Source organism: Epinephelus moara, chromosome 10 (assembly GCF_006386435.1).
Source record: "Epinephelus moara isolate mb chromosome 10, YSFRI_EMoa_1.0, whole genome shotgun sequence".
Taxonomy (NCBI): domain Eukaryota; kingdom Metazoa; phylum Chordata; class Actinopteri; order Perciformes; family Serranidae; genus Epinephelus; species Epinephelus moara.
Window position 1 is genome coordinate 40310059 of NC_065515.1, and position 16441 is coordinate 40326499.

Below are 16441 nucleotides of genomic sequence, written 5' to 3' on the forward strand. Positions count from 1 at the left end.
ATTATTATTATAAAAAGAAATTAGCAGTTAGAGATCATCTTAAATGATGTTAAAGCAGTGGTTCTCAAATTTCAGAAATTAAGATGCTATAAAACATGACATATCTAAGACAAAAATGATGTTTGAGTTTGATTTGTTTGTTCAAACTAAAATAAGAATCACATTTAAGCTTACCATTAATGCTGTTGTTCTAAATTACCTTAGATTACCATGTGCACTTATTCATGTCCCACAACAGAGAAATCTATATCTACACACTCATTTGTTATTTTGCCAGAGAGCAAATCTCAGTGTGAAAGCCACCTTTTCTGTCCGTAGCTGCTCCCTTAAAACTAAAATAGGTAGTTTTATAGAAAATACATTTTTGTCATATTTGCAGAAACTGACACTATGTTGTACAAGTAGTACACGAGACGGATAATCTGTGAAAAAAATCAGGCTCCCCTGGCTTCTTCTAGTGTTCCTAATGGCTTTTGCAAGAATCCACTGCACCTGAACAAAAACAACCAATCAGAGCCAGAGGGGGAGTTTCAGCAAATATAATAAAAAGTCATTTTTATGAAAGTTACCCCCTGTAGTTTTTACTGTGCAAATTGTAGGATTTCTATATCAGTATGAAGGCTTTCAAATATATTTTGTTTTATTTCTTACTCACTTCAGGAGTCAGCCAGCGAGGGTCTGCTGTCCTCAGCAGGACGCGGCGTGGAGAAGGGCAGCCTGCAGAAACACTCCTCCTCATCCAGGAAGTTAGGGCGTCAGGAAGGGGACAGCGCCCTCAGTTCGGTGTCTGGCTCGCTTGGACTGGCCCCAGGGAAGAGCAAGCTGAAGGACAAACTATCTGCCATCCGGCAGGACAGAGCCGAGCGGAGAGAATCACTACAGAAGCAAGATGCCATCCACGAGGTCGATTCATCAGAGGACGAGACAGATGAGGGCTCAGAGGACAGCCAGGACGGACGCAGGGGGGCGACCTTCACCCCACCTCCCCTGCTGAGGCCCACCACTGTGAGAACGGGCCCCGGAGGCACGCTGCCCTCCCTCTACCTCTCCCCCTGCACCCCTCATGCCACATTTACCCACACAGGATCCTCGCAGGTAGGCAGGCCCACCCCCTCACACAGCCTCCCCCCTGTAACAGAGACGAAGCCCACTCAGAGCACCTCCTCTATGGGAGTAAAAGACACAAGTTTGGTTTCATCTACTGAAGACAGCGTAAAACAAGAGAGGAAGGTCCTGGAGCCGAGCAGTATGACAAAACCCACTCAGGGCCCCCTTCCCTTCTCCACCCCAGGCAGTGCATTCATCTCAGTCAGCAAAGACACTTTCCTCAAGCCAACTCCTCCACAAGACTCAAAGAGTCTCAGGGGGAAGACTGCACCATCAGAATCCAGGGCAGAGGACCAAACCCTGGACAGGCCTCGAACCACAGTCCCCTCTACCACGATCACTACCAGTACTACCGACTGCAGAACCACCACTAGTACCACAGACTCCAGAACTACCACCAGTACTACAGACTGCCGTACCACTGACAGCCAAGAGACACCTCGCACCTCCTGCTCCTCTCCTGGCATTCCCAAGGAGAAGAAGGAAGCTGACAACCGGAGACTATGTGCTGCTGCTGCAAGTCTGAGTGCAACATCATCGTCCACTTCTGGCTCCAGCTCCAGTTCCAGCTCCCCAGTTCCTGCCCCTGAGAGTGCTGTGGACAAAGTTGTGTCCCAGCTTGCAACAGTAGCTAAGAGTGTTCTGGGTCCTGTCAAACTTAGCACCGCTACAGATAAGAGCCAGAAAGACCAGAAACCATCCAGATGTGGCACCACAGAAGTCCCACCAAGTGGTCCCCTTTCATTTTCCTCGAAACAGCTCCCAACTCCTCAGTCACCTCACCTTTCTGAGTCCCAAACCAGACCGAAAACTGATCAAGTTGCCTCTCCAACCACCTCCCAGAGGACGGCCAAATCCTCAGTCCAGAAAGACTTTGCAACCCTGCTGCCATCGTCCTGCAAGGATGTCCCAGAGAGGCCCACATCAGGGTCTGCAAGCAGGGAGAACGCTGCTATGTCTGCATCTGCACAGCGGCTGGGTGCAGCTGCCACTCAGCCTGCCCTCACCACACCCCCCAGCTCCTCTGCAGCATCTGAGCCACAGCGCAAGAGGTCCGAACCCCAGACTACAACTGCCAACGCCGCATCCGCCTCCTCACAACAAGACAAAGCAACCAGCAAGAAGACGTAGCAGAAAAAAAGCAAAGAACAAAATGTACAGATCACACCACTCAGTGCTGGCTTGAGGTTTTAGAACCCACACAAACTGCATGTTTGGAAGAAAACATATTAGTAACTTCGCGCTAATCAGAGAGTTTGACTTTCAAAGCAAAAGAAGGGTGCAGAGAGAGACAAAGAGCTATCAGAAGCAGAGACAGATGTGGTAGTCCTAGTTCCATTCCAGGTGTTCTGTACTCTTAATGTTCACGTGAGTTATTTTGGTGTCCTGACTCTTTGGTTTCTGCTTTTAGAGTAAATGCCACGAGGAATTGGTGGGGGGTTTTTTTCTTCTCTTTTTTGCTAACATGTACGGGGCTAGAAATAAAGAGCTCAGTGGTCCATGCTTATACAATTTAACATGCAGACACACACCTGTCTTGCTCACAATGTTCCTGTGCTGCCTCATTACTTTTTACCTTGATGTTTGGCAGATCCTACAAGCATGTTCTTCAAACAGATTAGGACGGGATTCCTCCCGTCCCTCCTTTCCCGACAATGTTAAGCCACCCACCAAGAAGATTGTATCTCAGCAATAAAGTACAGCATATGTTTAGCAATCAGTATAAATGCATAACAGTGTTTATAATAGGACTAAATCTGCACCGTCAATGTAAACTCAGCACCCAGCTAACTAGGCCAAATTAAATCTTCCTCTTGCTGTAGTCCCTGGAGATCCGACACTGCAGGCATGCAGAAGGCGAGATGTATTCCCTGAGCACAGATTGCAGACGTGGTTCAGTGTTTTGAGGGTATTCCTGGGAATGTCAGTGGTGGATTAGAATAGTGTTTCTGCAGATTTACCAAGACTGCACTCAGGCACAGATCTCAACCGACAGTTTCAATCTTGTACTGAAACTTGCGCATTTGCTTGCCATTTTCCACAACCCTAGGCATTTGTTTCTACTAGCTAGCACAGATCTTATTGTAGCTTATTATTGAGAATGAATATCTGTTAGTATATATTGTTAAAAGTTAATCTGCTGTCAGAATCTGAGCAAACGTTCCCAGATCTGTTTCAAGTTCCAGTTCTTTCCAGGTTGATCTTTAAACATTTGGAAAGCAGTGATGGCCTAGAAAGTAGGAAAATTTGACTTTTGACTCCAAGATGTGACCGGTAGCTAAGGTGATAAAGGGTTTGATTTCAATTATTAAATCCATTTTTAGATTGGAAGATACCCAGATTTGCTGAGCCCTGATATTGACAAAACTGTCTTTAGTGTTTTAATTCATACTTTTTTTTTTGCTTGCAACTGTTGTTCTCATGGCACATTATTGTAGTTTCCTACAAACGCTGAAAGCTAAACATAAATGCATTCAATAAGGGATTTGAAAAAAGCCAATTCAGTACTGGATACAGCCCCAATAAAATCTTATCAAAACCCAACCCTAGCATATTGGCATTTGCACAGTTACATGGTTATTATGTTTCTGGATGTGTTTTAAGTCAGAACTTAAGATTCAGACATCTTTTACAAGTCTTGTATTGGTCACCTGCACACACTTCCAAAAGCAGAAACAGCTTCACCATCATGGTCAGACTGTTTTATTTAGAACCACTCTTCTGTCGGACCACCACCTTTTTATTTCTAGGCCCATCAGCCTCTGAAGGCTGCAGTAGTTTTATTTGGTATCTGGACCAACTTGCTGTGTTTTTTGCCTCTAATGAAGTGAAGTCATCAGACTTTACTTTTGTACGTGTGTGTGTGTGAGGGAGCGAGCGTTTGTTAATTTGTGCATGGTTATTTGTGTACATATATATAAGAATATTTAAAGTTCTGTTGTGCAACTGTTTTATACCCTGAGTGTGTGTTTATGCGTGTGCGTTTTAGGATTAACTTTGTTCGGGACACCCTGCTACCTGTGTATGTGGCTGAGCTCTCTATGTCTTCTGTGTCAGGCGTCAGGCTTTGCACAAACCTTTGAGCTCATTTTGTCAAATGTAAAAAAAATCACTAAAAGGAAGCTGGTCGAGATGTTTGACCACTGACTGCTGTGCTGGGTTGGAGCTCCGCTCTGCTGTTGCTTCAGAAGGCAAACACAAAAATGCAGTTAGCCTGTTAAAATCAATCCATCATGGTTTGTTTTGTTTATTTGATTGTTTGTTTGTTTGTTTGTTTTTATATACCACCTTTAATTTTTTCAGTGTTGTCCTGATCTTTTCCCTGATTCCTACTGTACATTTGAAAGCGAGAAACAGATTGTTTTTGTTTTGGTTTCTTTGATATTTTTAAGAAAATCACCCTTCATTGAATGCACACCCAACCCAAACCTGGTGTGGGTCCGCTCCAGTTGTGCATTTGAACGTTTTCTGAGAAGTGGGATGTTCCTCTCACAAGTTTAAGATGAACTAAACCTCCTTCAGTGTTTTGTGTCTTTATGGGGCTTGTGTCGCTGTTGGAGAGAAAGCAAAACTCACTGGTTACAGTTTAATTAAGAGTTTTCAAGCTCAGTTTAAAGGACACTGTTAAACTGATATCAACACTGACTGTGGCAATCTCTGTATTATGTTTACATGTTGTTGTTTTGTATTTTTGTGTTTTTTTGTTGTTGTTTTTTTTTGTCAATGGAACTTGTTGCCTGTAGCAATCAAACCTCCTCTGACAGGCTAGGATAATTACCAACGTGTTTAGGTGACTCCTGATCATAATGTGGTGTGTTAGTATTTAGCTGTGTGATGAAGAGGTCACCTGTGATTGAGGACGTGTAGAAAGGAGGAAGATTCAGCGCAACACATGTTAAAATCATCTCTGCTCTTGTTTGCGTTGCGCTGGTCGTCTCCTGGCACTGCAGAAGTGTGTTAACAGGTGTTTCTGTGGAACACATCAGAGATGTTGAGACTTGTGGGGAGGAAGCAGCGTCCCATCGTTTGAGCTTGTGACCTCTCAGGATTTACCTGCAGTATGCTTTGGTCAATCAGACGGTCTGGAAGTTGATGACTAATGAGTTTAAAAATGCTTCTGTCTTTGCTGGCGTCAGACTTGAATAGTTTTGTTGATAATGCGACCACATTGGATGTTATTCATACACACAACACAAACTTCTTGCCTCATAGCGTGGTATCATCAGAAAACTGAGATGACAGAGCAGAAATCAGTGTGCGAGACAGATTCCTAAGCACTAAAGAAGTTCTAGAGTGAACAAAGACAGAATTGTGAGCATCTGTAAAGTTTCATGCCTAAAAGACAAGTTTGGTCTGAGTGAACATCAAGTCAGGTTGGACTTTGATGGGCAGTTTTGGTTTGACCCTGGTTCCAGTGCAATGAATTACCTGCATCTAAGGCTTACAAATCTTGGGTCTGTTGTCGATTTTGATTCAATGAATGCTATCAAACCTGAAGCTTTCCCCCCTTAGTAACATCAGTAAGCTCATTGTGCTTAAGATCTTAAAATCTGTGAGCAGAATTCCCAACTGGTGGCACACAAAATCATGATTCTGTACCTTAATCCAGAGCAGTGCGAATATTATCAGCTGAATTTGAGCTCATCACAGATATATCAGTATCACTGCATATATTGGGCGATCAACAATCTTGAACCCATCGACTATCAGTCTCAATGTGATACAGCCTCTGGGGGCAGTGACCAATATTTGATGGGTTCTGGTGTAGCCAGCTGATATCGGGGCTAACACTTCCTCTTCCATCCAGTTTTACAGTTTGATTAGCAACTTGAAACAGGGTCACATAATGTTTCGGCTCATATCTAGACAGATCAATTAAAAAAAAAAGAGAATAAAAAATTCATCTTCGTCAGACGATAGCCAGTAGGTTCCAAGATTGCATTTCTGTCAGTGTTCCACCTCTTCACACGGACTGTTGACCTGCTAGTAAGCAACGCCCGCTCAAATTGGTTCTGATTGGTTAATAGTACTCGGACTAAAAACAGAAATCACAACGCCTCCGATACCAAAATCTGTTGCCTACAGATTCTGCATACATACGCAGACGTCTGTTTATAGAGATAAGGCGATAAGTTACAACAAATGTAAGTACAGAAATGCCAAAGATATGTTCAAGGTAATTCAGAAACTGTGTCCACTGTACATAGTTTTTAAGGAATCCTTATAAAAATGAAACAAGTATTGGCCGATTTATGTCAGTATATAAATTGATCAAATTTCTGCATCGGTGCCTCAAAAAAAATCCTGTTGAGTTCTACGTGAAACTTGTTTGTTGCTGAATGATTTGTCCCTGTGTGCTCTCAAATCCTGACTAATTGATTACAAGCAGGTTCATTAAATCCTGAAATTTTTGGGTTTTGGTTTGGTTGCTCAAGGTAAGAATCCTCCTCATCAGCAGGAGTTCTGATCGGTGCTTTAATCTCTTCACAGTTTCTGTTTTACATTCTGATGAAGCACCGCTGTCGACTTCTGCTGCAGTTGTGATTTTCTGCATGTAATTGGAACCTGAGTGTGTTTGTGTGTAATCACGCACACTCCAGTCCATCTGCTCTCAGCTGGTAGTCCTATTAGTGCTACATGGACAGCTGCCACACACACATGCACACACACACACAGATCAATACCTGTGCCATCTAATGTGGCGCTGCCAGTTTCACAGTCTCAACTGACATTATAAAGACACACATACATACCAGTATGCGCACACACAGACACACACACACACACACACAGACACACACCTTCTCCCAAGTGTAAAGATGATGGTCCAGCCATCTGCTGGAGAGTGAAGCAAGTGTCAGGTTCCCTGGTGGAGTCATTAATCTCAAACCCTGAGCCTGTTGACCACACACACACACACACACACACACGTTGGTCAACACAAATACTACCGGTCTCCTCAGGCTCCTCTGTCCCATCCCAGTACTGTTGGCGGTCGGTTCAGCAGTTACACTGTTGGCACTGATCAACCTCCGGCATGCTTTTTACCCATCATGCACCTCTGCTGCTCTGTGGCAGAGGTCCACAAACCAGACGCACCACGACAGAAGTTTATTTACCAGCTGAGAAGTCAAACTAAGACTGTAATCAGTCTGAAAGTCAGGATTTGAGAGCATGTGCGTGGAATTGTGTTAAAATTTTCAGCTAGCTCGGGTAATGTTCGCGCCAAAACAATACCTGCATGCTGGTACAGATACTAAATGCCAAATTCTGATACATTTTTGAGAGATGTAAACATTTTTCAATGTTCAACAGATGCTAAAGTTCTGAAATGTTACATGTCGTACAAACACAGGTGTCTCTATACTCCGCAATTTGAAACTGACGAAATATTTGATTTAAATTAGAAACCATCTGATCAAAAAGTGAATGCTCAAGATTACAAACCTCACTTGATCATTTGATTCCAGTTTCCTTGAGTTGATAATACTCAATGCCGGGACACATTTCAACCTATCAAGAGCTCAGAGTTTACTATACAGTTGCAGGAAAGTGTGCAGACAGATCGTTTGTTTTGATTTATTATATTTATCTTCTTCTGTTCCCACGTGGCAATTTTGACATTGAATAACTTTTGTACATATGACAAGTCCTGTTAAAACCTGCTGGCTAAACCTGTCATGTTTCGCAAGCTCAAGATTAGCCAAAACAGCTGCAGTATACTCTGAGCAGATTTGTAAACTGAAATCCTTGAATTCTCGTACACATATTAAATCCATAATTTCTGTTATGAAGCTGCTGTTTTGTCAGTAAAAAAAAACTTGTGTATTGACCAAAACAGTGTTTTGAGCATGTAAAACTTGTGCAGATGATTGTGTCCCTGCCTGCTACCAGATATCAAGTCTTGACTTGCAGATTGATGGAAGCATCAGTTATGTTTTTGTCACAAAGGAGCTTCCGTACTCCTCTGACTCTGAGCTGTGTAGAGTAACCAGCTCTGTCTGTGAGGCACATAGATAATTCAAATACATGACTTTGGGCATGACGAGGTACGAGGTGAAGCCTTATTACCACTAACACACACACACACACACACACACACACACACGTACGTTCTGAACCACCGTTACATGAGATTCAGTGATGTTTCAATGTGCAGTCCGTCGGTCGTTTCTGTGTCTGAGAGGTCGTCGCTGCTCAGTTGAGCAGCAAAAATCGACTTTTGTGGACTCTTGCAGTTAAGGGCAGTATTTCCCAGCTGTGTGTTTTGTGTTTGTCTATAAAGAGTGATGAAGAGGAAGGTTCAGCTGTGCACCGTAAAAGCTTGAAGACATTAAGAGAGAGAGAAAAAAACATTGCTAGAGTAAAACCAGTGCAATATCTTTTTATTTTTTATTGTGGTAAAAGCATGTTGTTGTCAATCTTACCTTACAACAATAATAAAGTTTTTTTATGTACATGTTGTTTTTGTCAGTGTCTTGATTGTATTTTACGGTACCCCCTCCCCCCCGCTTTATCTTCACCTTTTATGTGGCACATCATGCTTTTTACATTAAGGCAGCATTTTCTGGAGAGAGATTTCTGCCACTGAGCTTACATAAAGTCAGACACAATAAATGATAAGTGGCCACAGGTTTAAACCGTGCCTCAGGCTGCTGCTGCTATACTGCAAAAACATCCCTGTCTAATCAAGTCAGCTTTATCTGTGACTCAGATTTTATTTTTTACTGTTTTACTGTTAAAAGTATAGTAGTAAGTAAGTAAAATTAACTCAATATGTTAGTGACATTTGTTGAGATCCAGAACATGGACACATACAAAAAAAAAAAAAAAAAATCAGACAGGAAAAGAAAAACAATTTTAAATTTTGTAGTAATTTCTGAGTTACCTCTGCATATATGTTTGCTTATCTCTCATCAATCACATGTCAAACTTTCTACAAGTAATGGAAACTGAGGTGAGCTCTTTTGTTGTCTGTTGATTCAGGAACGTTGTCCTAAGTCATCTGAGATTTGAAGTGAGTTAACTTTTCATGGCTGACGTGCCATGGAAGCATTACAAAGAGACAAGGTTCAATTTGGGGCTGTATGAAAGGAAGCTGTGCACCAATATCAAATTGCCAGGGAAACCTGCATCAACAAAGAGTCATATTTCCCAGTGACAACGCTCCAGAAAAGCAGCAGTTTTATCACCACATATCCTGACTTTGTGGAATGTGTGCTGCAAGTACCAAATGAAGTGATGCTATGTGAGTTATTACAGTGTGGCAGTATGAATTTAAAGTGTACTGTGTGTAGTTTTTGTGCAAACAAAGTAAAAATAAATTGTGTGCTTTCTTGAGGACCTGCAAATATGTTGAATATATTTTGTTCCTCAAGCAATCACAAAGGAAACTTACAAATATTCCTCCAGTGGCGGAGGTGGTAATCTCAAGATATCATCACTGGTAAAACAGAAAATATGTTCATATAAAACTTTGAGGAAATAAGCCTTAAAGAAAATCGGGTTTTTAGGACTCAGTTTCAGACTGAAATTACCTCAGGGGGTTTTTTTTAACAGTGTTTTACACCTCTTTGTTCTCAGGAGGGAACAGTTGCGTTTTCCTCTTAAACTGCTCTCTTCTGTTCTTTCATCTAATAAATGTGATGTTAAATTGCCCCCCCCCCCCCCCCCCCCCCCCCCNCCCCCCCCCCCCTCTCCTGGTTCATGCCATGCATTTGATTCTCAGTCATTTGTTCTCATCATGTCCTGGTGTCTGTCCAGAGAGTGTGAGCAGAAAAGTGGCAGTAAATTATCTGTAAACTCATTTACCCTGCAGTTCTGCGTGTTATCAATAAAGTGACTTCATCCAGTCAGTTAAGCTGTGGTTTTGCAGCACCAAGCTCCCTAATGGGGCTTCAAATGGGCCGATCGGCTGCTGGATGTGTGTCCGCTGTCTGTATCGGTCTCTGCAGGAGATTTCAGGCGTCTTAATGGTCTTGAGAGACAGGTTCAGCGGGGGCTTGCGGTGCATTTACGGGGGGTAATGGCTAATCTGTGCATCGCCGCAGGGCCGCCGTGCTTCGAGGAAGAAATGACGGTAAAATGGAGCTCCATTAGCTTTCCTCGCAGCTAGTGCAGCTTCTTGCTAAAGCACCTCACTCTCCCGCCAATGGACTGCTGAGGTCATGGGTCACACCGCCTGATTTAAACACCACCTACCGCTGCATTCTGGGATAATTGGGTCCTTCTCCCCCCTCTCCACCTCACCCTACTTCCCCATCTCGATTCCTTCCATCCATCCAGGCGTCTGCAGGGAGCTGTCAGAGCAAAGGAGGAGAGCGAAGGGCCTCTCTCAGTCTTTACTGGAGGTCCTGAGGGGACAGAGGTGCACATGGTGGTGGTGAGGAGCTCTGACAGCAGGTGAACAGCCGTCTCTCTCTCTCTCTCTCACACACACACACACACAAGAAAAAAGCATGGAGGAGCAGTGACAGGCAGGCAGTGCAGGGTGATGAATTGCCAGCTTCGCCTCGCTCTGACACGGCTCTACATGACCGGGCAAATTCATTCCATGCTGCCGGGAAGGAGGGAGAGGAGAGGGAAAGGAAGCATCGAGGGAGGGCGAAGGGTGGACAGGGCTATGTAAAGGGAGGAAACAAGACCCAAATATATAGACTTGACCTGTGTTTGGGCCAGGCCTCGTGCCATCAGTCAAACAAGACAACTGAAGCCATCAGATGTAAGTAAATGTTGGAAAAAAAAGCTGATTAATTTGCTTCATTTCATTGGTTCAAATAAGTAACATCCACACGAATATGTTTTCTTTCAAAAACAGTGTTTTAGCACCATTTCAGAAATAATCTCCATCCACATTAACACCTAAAAACGCAAATCACATGACCATTTTGTTTACCACTGTAAACAGGAAGCAGATTGTCTGCTCTGCTCTGTTGGTTGCTTAGTTATAAAAATACCAGGAAGATGGTGAAAAGTCAGAGCAGAGAATCCTTTGCTTGGATCAACGATGAGGTGTAACTGTTCTAACACATGAGTATAAGACAGTCAAGGTGGCAGAAAACAGACCAATTACATTACAAAGCAAACACAGTCACATATTAGAGCATTACCAGGAGCACTATCCATTGTTAGAGGAAGCCATGGCAAAGAGAAAAAAGTAGCATTACCCACCCAGGATGAAGATGAGGATAAAATCACAAAAGGTATTTAGGCCTATAGTAATAATGTTTTGGCTTGACATGTCGTGACTGATAAGACCCAATTGGGAAGCAAACACAGGTGTCTGCGAAATTGTTTCCAAAAGTCTCTAGACTAAAACGCAACAAACAGAGTTTTCAAACTAAAACAGAGTCAGCAGCATTTTCAAAGGTCTCTGTTTTTAGGTGTTCCAAAAACACCAGAGTAGTGTGGTCGCTGTGTGTATCAGTGTGGATGAGCCTAAGTGAAAACACCTGTGTGTGTCGGGCCCTTGGGTAGAAAAACCAAACAAGGCTAACTGGACTTATCGTTGTACTAAGTGCTCGGAGATTAAACTTATGTCCATATCCTCATCTGGCTGGATAAGATGGAGAACTCCATAAGTGTTGGAATGTTACCTGAAACCAACAACTGACACCAGAGTAGGAAAGGAGCAGCAGGTGTGTGTGTGTGTGTGTGTGTGTGTGTGTGTGTGTGTGTGTGTGTGTGTTTCATTGATTTTTATGTTTTCCACTCCAACCTAAAGTCCATGCTCCTTTGTGTGTTTACAGTCATCTATGTGTCCACTCTGGCCAATAAAACCTCTTTTAAACTCAGCTGGGAAGAGTTAAAAAGAAAAAAGAAAACCATCTTACAGCTAAAAGGTTGGGTTTTTTTTCTGTTTTTTTTTTTGTTTGTTTGTTTTGTTTCTTCTGTCCAGCTTGAGATATTATCATTGATCTCATGTCCGTGTCTTGAGTACAGAGCTGGAGTAAGGATCTGTCCCATGTCAGGAATGGGATTTATGGCCACTGGAGGCCCTAAAAACTTGAACGAGACTACGAGAATGAGAAAACATTGGCTTCTCCCTTGAACACCATTTTTTCCTATGGAGTTAGTCATCTTAGTCAGTCAAAATGAGTTGGGATGGTTTGAATTTTTTGAACTGAGTTTGTATGAGGTACTTATCAATAATCGGTGTTTTACCTTTAGTACCTGAAGCCGTTACATTGCTCTCTTCAAAGCCACCAGCCTCCATTGACAAAACTTTAATTTTACCTGGTTGAACACAGGAGCTGCCTCCATTTAGTCTGTTTGTTTGTTATTGTGTGACTTTAGTGAATCCGAACTACCCCTTCTAAACACCAAAGTCACTTCATAACACAAACAAACTAGCTGACTGAGGCTTCGGTAGAGCAGCAGCTCCTGTGTTCAGCCAGGTAAAATTACTGTGTTTGTCAAAGCAGTCTGGCTTTGAAGAGAGAGTAGATTCACATTCAGTTTAGTTCCCTGTTGGAAAGGCTGTCTGATGGCAAGGTAAATGATGAAAATTTTCTAAATATAGCTTACACTTAAACCAATATGGATTTTTTAGGTGGCTCAAATATGTTTTGCTGCTGAGCCCATCCACAGCAGCGCATTGCTTAGCTTCCCTGCTGTTACTCCAGCCTGCCTCTCCAAACTGGGTGTTTAAAGTGATAGCAATGGCTCGTTAAGAAAATGCAGTAATGTGACAACTGCTGAGTCCATATTTTTCTCTATTTTGTAACAGTTACGTTCTTTAATTGTCTCAAACTCCTTTTTAAACCAACCCTCCCCTCAGTCTGCCCCTTGCCCACCTTACCCATTCATTATCAGCCACAGGGGAGAACAAAGACCAAAGTTACTTCTGTTTTCATCTCAACTTCCTCATCATCATCATTAATGAGCGGGCCGAAGTGATTAAATCTGGCTTCTGATTGGCCGGAGCCTGGCAGAGAGAGATTACATCCCATTACTCCCAGTGTTCTAATTGGTCTCTGTAGGTAGCAGGTGCCAGGTACTTAATGAGGCCTGTTGTGGCTGATGTATGGCTACTGTAATGTCCATCCCGCCGCACCCGAGATGATGACGCCTATGAGACTAATAGCACATGAAATAGCTGCCATTCTGGCGAGAAACAGAGACGGATTGTTGTGGAGGCAGAGCGGCCATTTCTGTTCAAATCGATAAATCTGTTTGAAGAGAAAGACAGGGGGTCAAAGTTTTCTCTTTGTTGAAGCTTTAAAAAGTGATACAAAGAAGTCATTCCAGGACACAACAGGTTTTTGTTGTTCTCCAGACTTTAATCTTAAATTTTCTATCAGTACATTATTGCACTTAATCTCCAACCCTTCACCCCCCAAACTGGTCTTCCTCTGGCTCTTTTCATTTACCTGCCTCCCAGGACTTTTCTCTCAGGGCTCTGGCAGATTTAGTTACTAACTCTGTTTCTCTCTGTTATTCATATCTGTTTTGTCATTGTCTTTTTTCTTCTTGTTCCCATACATTATGAGAGTCATAAAGAGTCAAAGTAAGTGAGTCAGTCCAGTCTCTGATGGTTTCCTTCGCTGGTCTTTCCCAAAATGTACTGCCGTCCATATTCAAAGATAATCCCTGGTTTGTGTAGTTTTCGTTCTCCTTTCTTTTGGACTTTGTGTTTTGTTGACTGTCCGTTTGGAACTCTAATTTTGTTTAAACCTTCTTTAAACCTTCAACCCAGTGCTCTGCAAGTGGGTCCTCTCTGAACTGATACATGATTACAGAGGGAATTATGAGATAAGACATGATAAAAATGCTTTGAAGCAGTTCTTTGAAGACGTTTTTTGTGTGAAAGGTTGAAAAATTTGTATGTATTGATGTGTTGAATTGATTGATTGAATTTATGCTTAATTCAAAGATGGTGTGATGAAGAGCTGAATGTCTTTTAAAAGAGTTCAGTTATTTTTTTATAAGGAAGATTTCTTTGTTATTCTGTCACAAATGGGGGAGTAAATAAAAACAAAACAACAACAACCGCAAAATACAGACAAACAAAAAGCCCCACTGAACTCAGCTATCGGCCAAATTGTTATTTTAAACACCAGTATCTGTATCGGCCCAGAATTTCACAGCTGGTGCATCCCTAAAAGGCTTGGATGTCAACAGCTTTTTGAATATGTGCAAATATTGCAACACCAACCTTGTTAAAAAGGTGGTTGAAGGAATGAAAGTAAAAGGCTGTTTTCGTGCGGTCCAATGAGTCCACCCTACGCTAAAAAACTGAGAAGTCCTATTTTGATGCAAAGAAGCAAAATTGTGTTCCACTTTACCATAGTTTGACAGGCGTTGTACATGAATCACAGTATGCATGACTTTGTGTAGAAAGAAATATAAGTGGAATATTCATTTTCACTGGCCATGTATACAGCTTAGCAGGAGGACTGTCTTTTTCAGACGGAGTCGACTCCTGACTCTGTGAACAAAGAGGCTGCTGCTCAACAACGGACAGATAGGAAGGGGTTAAGAACTCTGTGTGTGTGCGTGTGTGTGTGTGTGTGTGTGTGTGTGTGTGTGTGTGCGTGCGTGAGGACTGTGTGGGCACCCTGGGTCTCCATCAGTGTCTGGCTGATTGATTGGGACGTCAGCCAAGATAAAAGATCCCGTCCTCAGCGCGGCCACGCAACGCCCCGGGGAGAGAGAGAGGCGCACACACACACACACACACACACACACACACACACACTGATACACACAGAGGCATGCACTTGGATACCTGTACTGAATACAGATGTGCCTCCCGCTCTCCTGGCTGTGTTTACACTCCTGGGGCAAGGCGCTCTGTCGGTGCATAACTAAATATTCAATACACAAATATTCATGAGCATTCTTTTCATCTCATTTGTAAAGCATTTGCATTTTATAAATCTCAATCACTTATCACATAATATGAAACATTATATTACATGTGATAAATTCACACATAACTACATGTGGTGTGGACATTTTACATATGGAATGTATGATATCATGTGAAAACATCAACATCGAAATATGTGTCACGTGTAATGAATTACAAAAATGCACATGGTTTATCAGTAAACTGTAAAATAATGGAAAGCTACCGTGATGTCACACATTGGTAGTTTTCCCCCACCATTAACCAGAAAATAATTTTAAAAAAACAATAAGATGTAGTAGTAGAAGAAGAAAATGAGACTATTATCGACAACATTCAACATGCTCATAGAGTTATTTTAAGTATAATTACTTTGACCACAGGTAACAGCGTGGGGCTACCCTACAAGTGAAGTCACCACATAATGTTAGCTACAACAGCTGTATACATGACTTTAATAGGACTACAACGGACTACAACGGGTTGCGTGTCGGTGACGTCATAGGTGATAAAAAAAATGGGATTTTGACTGGCGGCAGAGCTCTTCACACACATAAAGTGTAAATAAAAACAAATCAGTTGAGTCTTTCCGCTTCGGATGAAATGGCCAGTCAGGCTACATGCTACGGAGAGTTTAAGAGGTCCTGATCACCTTCGGTACGACGAGAAAGTGAAAATGATAGGAGGTGTGTACCCTTTTCAGCTTACATACTATTCATACTGTCTATTCATTCATTCAATTCATGTCCTGTCGATTCATTACTTAACATTCATTAGAATTAACTTCTTGGCTTGAGATCAACTGACTTTAGCTAGCTAGCTAACGTTAGCCAACTAACCTGTGATGAAGTTCCTGCCACAGATGTAGGTGTAGTGACTGGATACTATTGACAGCTTTCCGTCTTTACCCTGCCGTTTGATGGCTGTGAACCACAGATTTCTTCTTTCCGCATTCTTCACTCTATCCGGGAGCAAAGAAAATCGCAATTCTGATTTTCTTTTATTGTTTGCTGTGCAGTGAACAACGCAGCAACTTTTCGGCATTATGAACTCCTAGCCACGACTAGTGTCTCTCCCGGGTCGAGTTCAAAACGTTCACCTAAAAGGGGGCGTGGCCGTTGTGACGGCAGTGAATGACGTTGCGTTGAAGTCATGTATTGGTCAACTCATCTAATGCTAATGATAAGTTAGCAAGTTAACGTGACTAACTGGCATAATATGAAGGTTACATAATTAAAACTATCATACCCATAAATACGATTTCCGCCTCAGTCATGTCAGCAATGACTGACCCAACATTTCTTCATGACTTCATCAAGGTCCATCTTTTGTTATTGTTTTTAAAATTAAAAATTACATACAGGGGGTGTAAAACTTGTACAGTAAATACTGACCACAGTTGAGATTTTTATTTTGTGTATTTATTCTGTTCACATTGTCAGCTAAAACACTAACAAAATGTTTTAACCCAACTGCACAGAG

The 16441-nt window shown here is 42.3% G+C and overlaps 1 protein-coding gene across 7 annotated transcripts in view; it reads left to right on the top strand.

Moving 5' to 3' along the window:
* Positions 1 to 8565, top strand: part of mast2 (microtubule associated serine/threonine kinase 2) — a 212418-nt gene extending 203853 nt beyond the window's left edge. For all 7 annotated transcript variants that reach the window (XM_050054358.1, XM_050054362.1, XM_050054361.1 and 4 more), the window contains one exon: positions 661 to 8565. In XM_050054358.1, the coding sequence (XP_049910315.1) occupies positions 661 to 2238 (1578 nt within the window). In that variant the 3' untranslated portion in view covers positions 2239 to 8565. The remainder of the gene's footprint in view (positions 1 to 660) is intronic.
* Positions 8566 to 16441: the final 7876 nt, after the last annotated feature.